Source organism: Gymnogyps californianus, chromosome 1 (assembly GCF_018139145.2).
Source record: "Gymnogyps californianus isolate 813 chromosome 1, ASM1813914v2, whole genome shotgun sequence".
NCBI classification, from domain to species: domain Eukaryota; kingdom Metazoa; phylum Chordata; class Aves; order Accipitriformes; family Cathartidae; genus Gymnogyps; species Gymnogyps californianus.
The window spans coordinates 126,795,571-126,808,507 of record NC_059471.1 but is presented as its reverse complement, the minus strand read 5'-3'; the positions used below and the strand labels follow the sequence as shown (position 1 = coordinate 126,808,507).

At 41.6% G+C, this 12,937-nt stretch overlaps 1 protein-coding gene across 1 annotated transcript in view; it reads left to right on the top strand.

The window, feature by feature from the left end:
• The window catches only part of ZBTB20 (zinc finger and BTB domain containing 20), a 34,468-nt gene extending 24,684 nt beyond the window's left edge, over positions 1–9,784 (top strand). Inside the window, exons 3-4 of the mRNA XM_050895684.1 lie at positions 2,124–3,740; positions 8,280–9,784. Coding sequence (XP_050751641.1) covers positions 2,144–3,740; positions 8,280–8,698 — 2,016 coding nt within the window. The 5' untranslated portion in view covers positions 2,124–2,143 and the 3' untranslated portion in view covers positions 8,699–9,784. The remainder of the gene's footprint in view (positions 1–2,123; positions 3,741–8,279) is intronic.
• The last annotated feature ends 3,153 nt before the right edge of the window (positions 9,785–12,937 follow it).

Below are 12,937 nucleotides of genomic sequence, written 5' to 3'. Positions count from 1 at the left end.
TACATTTTGAATCCTCGTGTGATCTGACGTGTTGGGAAGGGAAGCACCTGGAACTGCCCTGGAGGCCTCTGGAGAATGACTCTGTCTGGAAGGAGGAGGGAATAAATCTCTTCTGTACATTATTTTGTGTAATAATAGTTGCAGTGCCCTTGAAGAAAAGTCTCCCAGTTTCTAAGATGTTTTCCAGTCCTATGATCGGTCTCATCAGAGGAGGAAACTCAGGTTTCCCAGCAGAGTTTATGAACAAGACAGATGTAATTCACAACCTCCATGATACTGTTAGTGGTTTCCTCCTTGTTTCTGCTATGTGAGCATCCCCCCAGTGCTCTAATCTCACATGGAAATTAGTACCCTTCTGATACTGGCTGGTTTACATCTGTTAATATCAGACTTCTTCAGACAGCTTGGCCCCATCAGGATTTCCGGTTCCTGACCTTTGTGCTTCCCTTTTATCATTCAGCTACTTCAGAGAATTAAAATAACCACCTGTGTCCAAGGTGGTTTCTCTTTGAACCACCAGAATAGAGGATGTTTGAGATGTCAGGAGTGGATAACTAAGAAGGAAAAGGCAGAGCAGGGAGGACACCACATTTTCCTGCAAATTGCAGTGAGTGGTGTTCTACTGCGTGTGTATGAGATGTAAAGCACCCTTTAGGCCGGAGCAGAGGGACATTGTTGGGCTAAAAGGCATGTATATGAAACCGCTTTCAATGCCGTTTATTTGCTCTGTATATTTCTGTTAAAACAGACAGTGACAATGAGCTAGTTTAATTTACTCATGCTTCTCTACCAAATGTCACTTTTGAATTCTCACACATTAACAAGTAATTGTGGCAAGAGGGGTTGTAGCTTTGGTAGGAATATTCAAGGCAAAATGCCTGTAATACTAGTGGTGATTTTGCATTACTTTTCTCTGCGTACTTTTCTAGGAACCAAGGTGATGCATATACTACAAGCTAAGAGAAAGAAATTATTAATAATGTTCTATTTGTTTACCACTCAAAGGGCAGTTGGTTCTTCATAGTTAAAAAGTGAAACCATCGTTTTTGCCCATTAAAATCTAAATAGATGAAAAATGAGTAAAGAACAGGAAAGGAAACGAAAAAGCATTAAAACCAAAGCAAGCAAGATGGAGATAGGGAAAAGTGGATCAAGAGATTAGGAAGTTACTTTTTAGTCACTTGTAAAAGTTAATTTTGAAGGATATGTTGGCTCTGTACCCGAATTGGTTAGGTGCTTTTCTAAACTGTTCTCTATTTAGATTATTCAGCCAAACTAAGACAAAGTCTTCTTTAGAGTAAATGTCTGTAATTTTCCAGTTTCTATCAAGTAAATAACAGCAGGAGAACATTTGTTTTTATATGATGGCATTCTGGTGCCAGTCAGAACTTGGGATATGCTAAAAATGAAGGGGACAGCTCATGTTAACTTTTTGCTTTGGATTCTTACAGAGGACTGCTTGTCACTATTGGGTAGCAAATGTTCTAAACCACAACCCCAGACAAAACTCTGCGTGGGATTTTAGGAACATTTACAGCCTAAATCTTGAACCAGATATGGATTTTACAAAATGACTGCCAGTTTTTTTGATACAAGTAACTGTACTGTAAAATACAGGATCCAAATTCCTTAAAATACCAATCTAGATAGAAATCACATTTTCATATAGATGCTTTGCGTTAACAACTTTGTGTAAAGGGTCATTAAAGTAAGAATCTGATCTTTTCTGGCATGAGTCCACATCCGAACAGCCTAAAATCCAGCTTTAATCCATGTGCTCAGTGTTTACAATTGGCTGGCTCTAGGCTTTTCAAAGCCAGATAAACTGATAGGAAGTCCAAGGCCCAGGAATGTGGTTGGAATTTAGGCCCAGCTACACCTGTCTTTGTCTGCTTTTGTCCAAAAATTCAGGACTTGAGCTTCTACAAATGAGTAGCGAAGTTTAATTCTAGCCTTACAGAGATGATGTCTTCTTATTGGTGCCTTTGATGTGATTTTTACAGTATAATCTGTTTTGTTTACCCAGTGGGCAGTCACCTTCGTCAATGCCCTGACTCTGTGGCTCTGCAGAGGAGAAGACTCAGTCTGGTGTTTTTTTTTTTTTGTCACCTGCTTTGCTACAGGTAACATCAGTTGCAAGGGGATGACAGAGCGCATTCATAGCATCAACCTTCACAACTTCAGCAATTCTGTGCTCGAGACCCTCAACGAGCAGCGCAACCGTGGCCACTTCTGTGACGTGACGGTCCGCATCCACGGGAGCATGCTACGCGCCCACCGTTGTGTGCTGGCGGCTGGCAGCCCCTTCTTCCAGGACAAGCTGCTGCTGGGCTACAGCGACATCGAGATCCCCTCAGTGGTGTCAGTCCAGTCTGTGCAAAAGCTCATTGACTTCATGTACAGCGGGGTGCTGCGGGTCTCACAGTCGGAGGCCCTCCAAATCCTCACAGCTGCCAGCATCCTGCAGATCAAGACTGTGATTGATGAGTGCACAAGGATTGTCTCGCAAAATGTGGGAGAGGTCTACCCGGTGATTCAGGATTCTGGCCAGGAGACACCCAGGGGAACACCCGAATCAGGCACTTCGGGGCAGAGCACTGACACAGAGTCTGGCTACCTGCAGAGCCATTCACAGCACAGTGTGGACAGGATCTATTCGGCCCTCTATGCCTGTTCCATGCAAAATGGCAGTGGGGAGCGCTCCTTTTACAGTGGAGCTGTGGTCAGCCACCATGAAACAGCCCTGGGGCTCCCCAGGGACCATCACATGGAAGACCCCAGCTGGATTACCCGGATCCATGAACGGTCGCAACAGATGGAGCGATACCTCTCCACCACTCCAGAGACCACACACTGCCGCAAGCAACCACGCCCTGTCCGAATTCAAACCCTGATGGGCAACATCCATATTAAGCAGGAGATGGAGGATGACTACGACTACTATGGCCAACAGAGGGTGCAGATCCTTGAGCGCAATGAGTCTGAGGAATGCACTGAGGACACTGACCAAGCAGAAGGCACTGAAAGTGAGCCCAAAGGGGAGAGTTTTGACTCGGGAGTCAGTTCCTCCATTGGCACTGAGCCCGATTCCATGGAGCAGCAGTTTATGGCTGGTCTGGGCCGGGATGGGCAGCAAGAACCTTCTCAAGCAGATCAAAATGATGTCCCTGCTGATGGCACTCAGCCGCAGCAGCAGCAGCAGCAGCAGCAGCATGTAGATGCCAACTCTTCCTCGCCAGAGAGAAGCAATGACGTTGAAATGGACAGCAAAGTGCTCACAGTCAATAACAGCACCGAAAAGGGGGCTTTGCAGCCTTCTGTCAACACAACTGTTGCCCAGCCATTGCCAACCACACAGATCTACTTACGCCAGACAGAAACCCTCACCAGCAATCTGAGGATGCCACTGACTCTGACCAGCAACACTCAGGTCATTGGCACAGCTGGCAACACCTACCTGCCTGCCCTTTTCACCACACAGTCTGCTGGCAGTGGCCCTAAGCCTTTTCTCTTCAGCCTGCCCCAGCCTTTAGCTGGCCAACAGACACAGTTTGTGACAGTGTCCCAGCCTGGCCTGTCAACCTTTACTGCCCAGCTGCCAGCCCCACAGCCCTTGGCCCCATCTGCGGGCCACAGCACAGCAGGTGGGCAAGGCGAAAAAAAGCCTTACGAGTGCACTCTCTGTAACAAGACTTTCACCGCCAAACAGAACTACGTCAAGCACATGTTTGTACACACAGGTAAGAGTACATCCCTTTGGCTTATACACGAAGCCAGAGAAAGTCCTTGACAAACATGGACTTAGATTCTGTTTCCCAACCTGCCAGCCCCCAGCACAAACAGGAGGGAGAGGTTATCCAGGGAGCTGGTATCACTGAACACTTCCTGAGCTTACTGCATTGAAGTTGAGCCCCTGCAGAAACGTATAGGTCCCTTACAGGGGCCTAACTGTGCATGATGCAGGAACAAGTTCATTTTACTTGGAATAAAATGTGTCCTGCACCCATCCAAGGAAATGGTAAGCATTTGTTGTCCCCTGCAAGCTGACCAGGCAACATTAAGTAGAAGTGGCATGAGGAAACTGTAATAAGTCATTAAAGAAAAACTGTATCTACTAAGAAAGGGCATCCCCCTGTAAGTTTTACAGCTATGGGGGTTTAAGCTCAAGTGATGATGATTGGCATGCGTTTAGGGCAAGTTCATTCCTGGTGGAGTTGTGGCAGTAGGTCCAGGCCTGGGTGTTACACACGCTGCCACATATTTTCTAAATCTCACATATTCCTATAGGAAAGTAAATTTGGAGTTTTTTCAGGAAGTTTTTCTGTACTTCACTGAAGTTGATTGCTGTAATCCGGTGTCTCTTCGTAAGTCAGATGTTTCACTAGCTGTGAGTACAGAAACATAGGGCTCAATGAGAAAAATTTAAAATAATGTATGTAGAACACAACATCAGCACCCTTTTTGTTTAAAAATGCAACTGCTTTAGTATATGGTCTTTTGAGACGATATAGGTAACCATATTTACTACTGAGCCAAAACTGCCTTTTCTAGCTTTGTCAAGTTATGAGACTTCAAAGCAAGGAGATATATGTATCTTACATGGAGAAGCTATCCTGGGTTCAGGACCAAATTTTGCTTGCTTTAGCCCTCAGCTCATTCTCACGTTGGAGAGAAATTCTAGTTTAGAGAAAGGGTAAACATTTCTCTCACCAAGCAGTGGTTTTGTTAACGTCAGATCTTAAAATAAATGCTGGGTTTGTGATACATCGAGTAGAACCTGGAGAAGTTGCCCAAGGTATGGGAGGAATGTAAGTCATGCCTCCCCATTGTATCCAATAGATTTCATTTCCATGTGTGTATGTAAACTTTTAACTTCTATTTACGTATAATTATCACTTAAATGAAAAATTCCTCTAGACATCTAAGGCAGACATGTACATGTACATATACAAAAAGGTCAACTTCTCAGAACTGGTACAAAATGTATGATTGCAAGGATCAAGAATCCTGAATTGCCCTTTGTGTCTTTTTATGTTCTCCATCTTTCTGTTGTGGATGAGTAGCTCAAATACTATGTAGATAGTGTTGTGTTATTCAGAAGAATGTCCCCTTCAGAACACAGTCAAATATGTCTGCCTGCATCCTTGTTCTAAAAGCTAGAAAGGCTTTTTCACAAATAACTTCACTGAGATTAGGTGCTTTATTTCCCCCACCCCCAACTGTGCACTGCATTTGGTATTTGGAGTCAGATAAAGAATAATATTGGAAGACCTGACCTAAAATATTCCTAGCTACTACACATAAAGTCAACCAAGGAAATTGATAGGCATCTCCAATCATGAACTAATGTTTTATTTGTGTGGGTCTGAGAATGCCCAAAATAATGAACTGTGGTGGCAAAGAGAGATTTGGGTAGATAAATGATTTCAAAGTTCATTTAGGGACAAACTGGCTCCTGAAGTGTCTGGGAGAATAATTGCACCTTAACCAACAGAGGGCAGGGCTTCAGAAAACCCTTCTGAAAATAACCTTTATATGTACAGCCTCAGAGAAAGCACGTCTGCTACCTTGGCTAGTGCTGGACAGGATCATTATGAAAACTGAGAGGAGACAGCTGTTCCCACTGTTAGGGTGACCTTCCTCAGCCCTGTTAAAAGAACCCAGGCAAAGTGGCTCTGGAAAAGATCCATGGAAAAAGGGAAAGATTTGGGAGATGCAAATGTTTGAATTAGTCTTGCTGTTTGGAGGGCTCACAAAAGAAGCCGTGGAGGAGTCTAATCATAAACCAGAATTCAACAACCTAAAGGCCTCCCAGTCTCTGTATGTTTTTATGCTTCCGAAAACTACAGTCTGATGTAGCTTTCCATGCAATGGAAACCTCCCTCCCTTTCTTGTTTCACATGGACACAAACATACTAAAGATGGATATTCTTCCGTGTTCCCTGCAGACTGGCTTTAATGTATCCCACAATGTTGTTCTCCAAGACATGCAATGTTGTGGAAATACAGTGCTAGAATGCATGCAGTGTCCGTGCACCTTATAAGCCATCATTGCCTTCTCCTACATATGCTGTGATTAATATTCGATAACTGTCCCACATTGCTATCTAAAACAGCCAAATATGAAATAAAGAACCAGAAGGAGGAACATGCACATTTAATTCACTGAGCAAAGTTTTCTCTGACTTCAAGATAAAGAATTGTGGGAACAAAGAATCTACAGTGCTGACTTAGGAAGCACATACATTTGCGTACAAAAAAGAAAACCTAAAAAGTTTTGAGATTCGTAGGAGAGAAGAAATCCCAGGAAGGTTTTGAAGCTAAGATTAGAAAGCAAGAACCCAGTGTATCTTAGAAACATGTGCAGGCAAAAATTAGGGTGTTTTTATAGCATAGTCTTAACAGGGTCTAGAGCAGAGGAGACCAACTTATTACAAACTCTGGGACATATATTGCCTAAGGCAAAAATGAGCATTGTAAATATAATCAGTCTCTTGTAAGTTAATCAGACATTATTATAACTGACACGCTATCATTTTCCACATAACGCATGTCAAGCATATTGGCCTGTCTACACTCAACCTGCTACTATGTTCAGCTAAGCCAGCAGGAAAGTAAGGACTTAATGTGTTTTGACCAAGTGTCTTTCACCAAGTAGGGACTAACTCATCATTGGTGCAAGGAAGAGCAGCATGTGGATTTCTTTCACAGATGTCACCATCATATGTGCAAACTGTGAAATAAAAAGAAACAGAGACTCAGGGGAGATAAAAAAGTAGGTCCTTCCCTTCCAATCCATATTAATTATCTCCTCTTAAAATTGAATATAAGTAGCGTATTGTAATCTCACTATACAAAGAGTAAATGATATATTACCACAGGCGTGTGATGGTCCCTGAAGATTGACTCTTCAGGATTTAAAACAGTGCCAGACAGATTGTAAAAAGGAGGAAGCAGGATGTCTAAAAGGATCTCTGCTAGAGGGGAAATTGTAGAATGACCAAAGGAAAATAATTTTTCAGTCAGTAAAACAGGATCATTTTGATTGTTACAGAGCTATGGTACCATCTCTCTCCCTGATAGCTTGGGGATGATGAATTACCACACCTGAAATACACCACAAGTGATTCAGAAAACAAATTAAAAAGCAGCTTTTGATGGGGCATTCAGGGTGTTGGGTATTGTCTGCATTATCAATACAGCAACATATCATGAAAATGTTGCCTGATACCATGAAATATGAGTCCGTGGCATTGTCTCCCAGAAGAACTTTGAGCATGAGGAGAAATTAAGAGTAGTCTGGACAAACCAATCATATGTGCCCAGCTAAATATTATTTTCAGTTCATCCTTGTAGTCACTGGTTTGTCTGGATATGATCAGAGTTCACTTATACAAGTTGCCAGAATCAGTTTTACAACAGCCTTGGGTGCACAGGGCAATGTGGTAGATGACATAAGTATTTTATATCTCTGGTTTACCTGATAAGGTGTTTTATTTAATTGGCAGTCCGATCATTTAAATTTCATGTCTGTTACACTGGAATTTTGTCTGTTACGTTGCCCTTTGCATGGTACTGGCTGGCCTAGGCAATTCTATGTACTGAGGTTCCCTTTTCAGTTACTCTTACCCATGCCTCAGCTATGAGATTTGACTAGAAAAAGGGGCAACAATTGTAAACCTCTTATAAAGTGTTGGATTCCTTTGGCAATCTCTAGCATTTCTCTTCTGAGAAATTTAAAGCAATTTGACAAAACCGAGTGTATTACAGGTCAGCTGTCTGGTAGTTACTAGGTTTGTCCATGCTTTTATTGCATACAGGTAGGGAGATGGAGGCACTGAAAGGTAAAGTAACTTGACTAAGACCTGTCTAGAAATGAGCGCGGGGAGCAAGGTGGGAGCATAGGCAGGAGAGACTGTGCCAATGAAGCTGGGCGTAGACACCAGGACCTTTTAACTCTAGTCTTGTCTTTGTCAGTGCCTACTATGTGAACTTGAAGAAATTACCTGAGCTCCTTTTTACTGTATGTGGATTGGGAATAGCTACAGCCCCCTTTGTAAAGCGTTTTGAAACCTCTGGTTGCAAAAAATGTTGTGTATCAAAACACGCTTATTAACAGAATTACTCCTTCTTAGCCAGAGCACCTCCCAAAGACCGCCGTGAGACTTACCATTAGTTTATTGCAAAGAATCGTACTGAGCTGGTTTAATTTTATTATCTTTTTTTTGTCTGTTTTTCTTTCTTTCTCTCTCTCTCTCTCTCCCCTTGGTAATGGGCAGGTGAGAAACCCCACCAATGCAGCATCTGTTGGCGCTCCTTCTCTTTAAAGGATTACCTAATCAAACACATGGTGACACACACTGGCGTGAGGGCGTACCAGTGCAGTATCTGCAACAAGCGCTTCACCCAGAAGAGCTCCCTTAATGTGCACATGCGCCTCCACCGCGGGGAGAAGTCGTACGAGTGCTACATCTGCAAGAAGAAGTTCTCCCACAAGACCCTGCTGGAGAGGCATGTGGCTCTGCACAGCGCCACCAACGGCACGCCTGGAGCCACCGGCACCAGCGCGAGGGCTGTCCCTGCCGGGGTGGTGGCCTGCACGGAGGGGACCACGTACGTCTGCTCTGTCTGTCCAGCTAAATTTGACCAAATCGAGCATTTCAACGACCACATGAGGATGCATGTGTCAGACGGATAAGTAAAATCTCTCTCTCTCTCTTTGTTATGAACAAAAAAATAGAAACAACAAAAAAAGCTATGGCACTAGAATTTAAGAAATGATTTTTGTTTCATTTTTACCTTTATTTTCCTCCTTTTTTTGGGTTCGTTTCGTTTTGTTGTTTTTGTACTACATGAAGAACTGTTTTTTGCCTGCTGGTACATTACATTTCCGGAGGCTGGGTGAATAATAATTTTCCCAACCTCCCTTGGATGGTGGCCTTAAGGCCAGGTAGTGCTTCATGAGCTCCACTGGTTGGATCTCTAGCTACTGGCCTCTAAATACAACCCTTCTTTACTACAAAAAACAAACAAAAAAAAACACACAAAAAAAAATCAAAAAACAGACAGAAAAAATAAAAAAAACAAAAAAAAAACAATTTCTTTTTTCTCACTTGTGAAGAGCACTACAAAAAAAAGAAACAAAACAAAATATATTACAAATCTACAAGGCCTACTGTCGTTATAAGTACACCGCTCGCAGTGTTTCAATGGACATATTTCACAATGCTGACCGCTTTTGGACTTCACAGTATCCAGTTAGAACTGTGGAATATTTTGCTTCTGGTTGAGCAGCAACCAGAGGAAACAAGGCCCTGCTGGTTTCCACCACGTGTCTGCTTTCTCACACACACACACATCCACAAACACGCAAAAGGGCTGAGGGGAGTGCAAGGCAGTGTGGCTTGGATAGTGTGGAGTCCCTGCAGGGTGAGGAAAAAGAATCAGAGGTTCCTCACCTGGATTCTGCTCCATCCCACGCTCTCTGGCGCACCCTCCCCACTGCTTTTCCCATACCACCACCATCACCTTACAGCAGAAACCAAGAAGATTCAGACAACGAGCAACGGTGGCTTTTTTGTAATTTATTCAGTGTCTTCGCTGAGCCCAGGGCCTCAGCACAATCAAGAGGGACTTTCACAGAAGGCAAAGAGAAACACAGAGGAAAATCAAAGATATCAGAGGTTGCAACCTATGGATCTAGGTACAAGAGAAGGGTTAGTTCCCACAATCTTTGCAAAAAAAAAAAAAAAAAGTTGCATCAGGATTTATTCTTGTGGAAGAAAGAGGAATAGAGGGTGGGTGGGGAGGGGAATAATAATTAAAAAAAGAGTTCTTGGGACTTTTTTAATTCAAAATTTTATAGAGGGGCAAAAGTGACGTTTACCAGATAGAATGCTGATTTTTTTAATATATTTACAACAGTATTTGTGTAAAAAAACAAAAAAAGTGAGATTGTTAAAAGTAATTTTTCTTTGTTTTCTTTTTTGTTTTGCGTACACTGCCACTAATATCTTCTCTTTTATTATATATATGAATATATATAAAAATATATATTTTATTTTAAATTGAGACTGTTAAGGTTAGCTAACCTGCTTCCAGATAGAGGGGGGGAGGGGAGATGATCTTGATTTTTATTTTAAAAAAGAGGAAGGATGTTTCTTAATTTCCTTTTCTAGTATTATTCTCTCTCTCTCTATTTTCTAATGGAATCAAGAATTACCTGGGTCGATGAGGGGCTCTGTGAAGTCATCTGTGAGGTTATCTACTAGGATTTGTGCATCCTGCAGTATCATTTGAACTGCTACTTTGTTTTTGAATTACGTGGTTCTCTTTCTGGCTCTTACCAAGGTTCTGTTGTTTCTTTTTTTGGTTCCATCTCAGAATTTATTTCTCCTGAACGGCGGTTCCTTTTGAGAAAGAGATTTTTCTAGCAATGTTCCATTGGTTTTGAGGATGATAGAATCTGTAGTCTTTTCTTTCTTCTTATTTGAAAAAGTAATGAAAGTTTTGGAAGTGTGTAATAACTAGGATTTCCCTTCTTTTTGGTCACTGGACAAGAATTAATCTGCTGTATTGTTCTCTCATCCCTGCCTTGCTCGCTAGAGAGCATCCATATTTGTGTGGGAATCTGATCCTGCCCCGGTAATTTGTGCTGATGCCAAAATAACTTAAAATGTTACCATTGCAAATAATCTTCCCTTCTTCATTTGCAAAAATGTCTCACTGAAGGGCCACATCCCGCATTCTCTGCATATGCAAAGCTATGCAAGGAATGTAGGATCAGTGTGAAAGATTGATTCCTGATCTGCATATATATGTTGGTGTTTTGTATTTTGTTTTATTGTGTTTGGGCTGGTGTTCTCCCTAGTTGTCTTCTGTGTATCTGTGTGAGAATTTTTCCCCCAAAGCCAACTCCCAAAGTACATGGGTCCTTAGTTCAGTTGGATCAGTGTCTGAGACTATCTTTGTCTTGCTTGAAATCCATAGCTAGGATTTGCACCAGCTGCACTCTGGACTTTATATTTTAGGCAGAGAAGAAGCACCTAACAAAAATATGCAAAAAGAAAAAAAAAGAAAAATTGCTAGTTTAGCTTTTACTTGTGTCTATATTTAAATTAAGCTTTCTTAAGTTTACAAAACTTTGCTTGTGAACACTGAGCATTTCACATGAGACATTCTTTTATGCTGGACAACTTTCTAACTATTGACTTGATAGATCTCCACATACAATTTTGTGTGTTCTTTACACCTGCGGCTTCTATACTGGATGTCTGTGATTCAGCACAGGTAACCTCATTGCTGTGTTCTACACCTGTTCCATTACTGATTTATTTTGGGGAAAAAAACTGACAGGTGGTTCAGTCTCAGAATCTTTCTGTACCCTGCAAGGTGTTGTTCAGCAGATCCTAAACGTTGAAGCCCTGATTCTCAGCTGCAGTAGGCAGCATAAAGAGTCTTTGAGGCGACTGCCAGAGCAAATGAGTCTCTTATATGGTAACATCTGTTTTTGTTACCAGTTTGTTTGGGTGGTTCAAGGGGGCTGGAGAAGGAGCATGAGTTAGTTAACAAATATTGTTCTCATAACCACACTGGTAAAAGCAATGCTGGCATGTAAACCGAGAAGTGAAAAGACAAAGCCTAAGACACAGAGAGGGAGAACTAATATCTGCCATGTAAAGACACACTAAATCTGAACAGAAAATAAAGGTTCTAGAGACAAGGGTGTGGAAGAAAATGGGGAAGGTGAACCTATACAAAAGGACTGAAGGTCTTTCTCTGAGGAATGGAGTTTTTTCTGAGATCTTTAGTATTGAAGAGTTTGGTGTTCTCCCATTTGAGAATTAATGAAGAATTTTACCCAGCTTCAAAATCTGTAGCTGCTCATTTGTCATCTGAGGTCTGGGGAAAAGCTGTTTAATTTGCCATTGTTAAATCTGGTGAACTATAGTCAAGATGTAGCGTATTCTGGAATATGGTTCTGATACCGGAAGAGATATGCCAGTACACAGGAAATAAGAATCAGGGTTTACATTCAGCAAAATTGGAATACTATAGTGTTTAGAGAGAAGAATGCTATCTAAATTTTAATTCTTCAATTTTCAACCTTCCCTAACTCAAAGAAGCATCATCTTTGAAATGCAAATTTATTATGGGGCCTAATAAATTCGAAGTGAATTCAAGATCAGTTGTGAATGAATGAAGGGTGCCAATTAAAAAAAACCCCAAACTTCTTAAAGTAAAGCTAAGGCATACTAGATTGAATTCTAAATCACTTGTCAAAGAGTTTAGGCCAAGGTCTTCACAAATGGCTGCCTGAAAAAACTGATTTTGTTGAACTTCCAGGCTCAAAAATTAGTGACTTGATTTTGTAAAACATGGAGCAACTTGCAGCATGACTGCAAATGTAGCTGAAAGTGCTCATTAGGTCACTTATTTAAGTGTCCTTCTGTGAACTTAGGAGCTCAAACATAGACCCCTTTATCTTTTAAAATGTTAAATTCTTTTTAGTAACATGCTTCCTCTCATCTGTTGAAATATTTATTTGCTACTTGGAAACAACTCCACTATCTGAATGTTACAGGTATCTTCAAGCTTCATGTATTGCTACAATATTCCTTAGCAGAAAGAATACCTGTGGTACACTAGCAGTCGCAATGATCTACAAACTGCTGTTGACAGTGTTTGAGCGCATCCATCTCAGTATGCTTGAAAGGCTTCCTTCAAAACACCTGATAAAACGATACAGATGAGAAAGAGCAGACCGTAGCACACATCCTTCTGATGGAGCATGCAATATCCTGCATTCCTTGAGCCTGATTCTCACTTTCCCTAAAGCTCTCTTTATATTGCTTTGGCAATGGAAAAGGGCATTAAATAGGACATAAATTCAAGCATACAAATCAAGGCCTCTCTGCAAGGCAAAAGTGCAATAAAG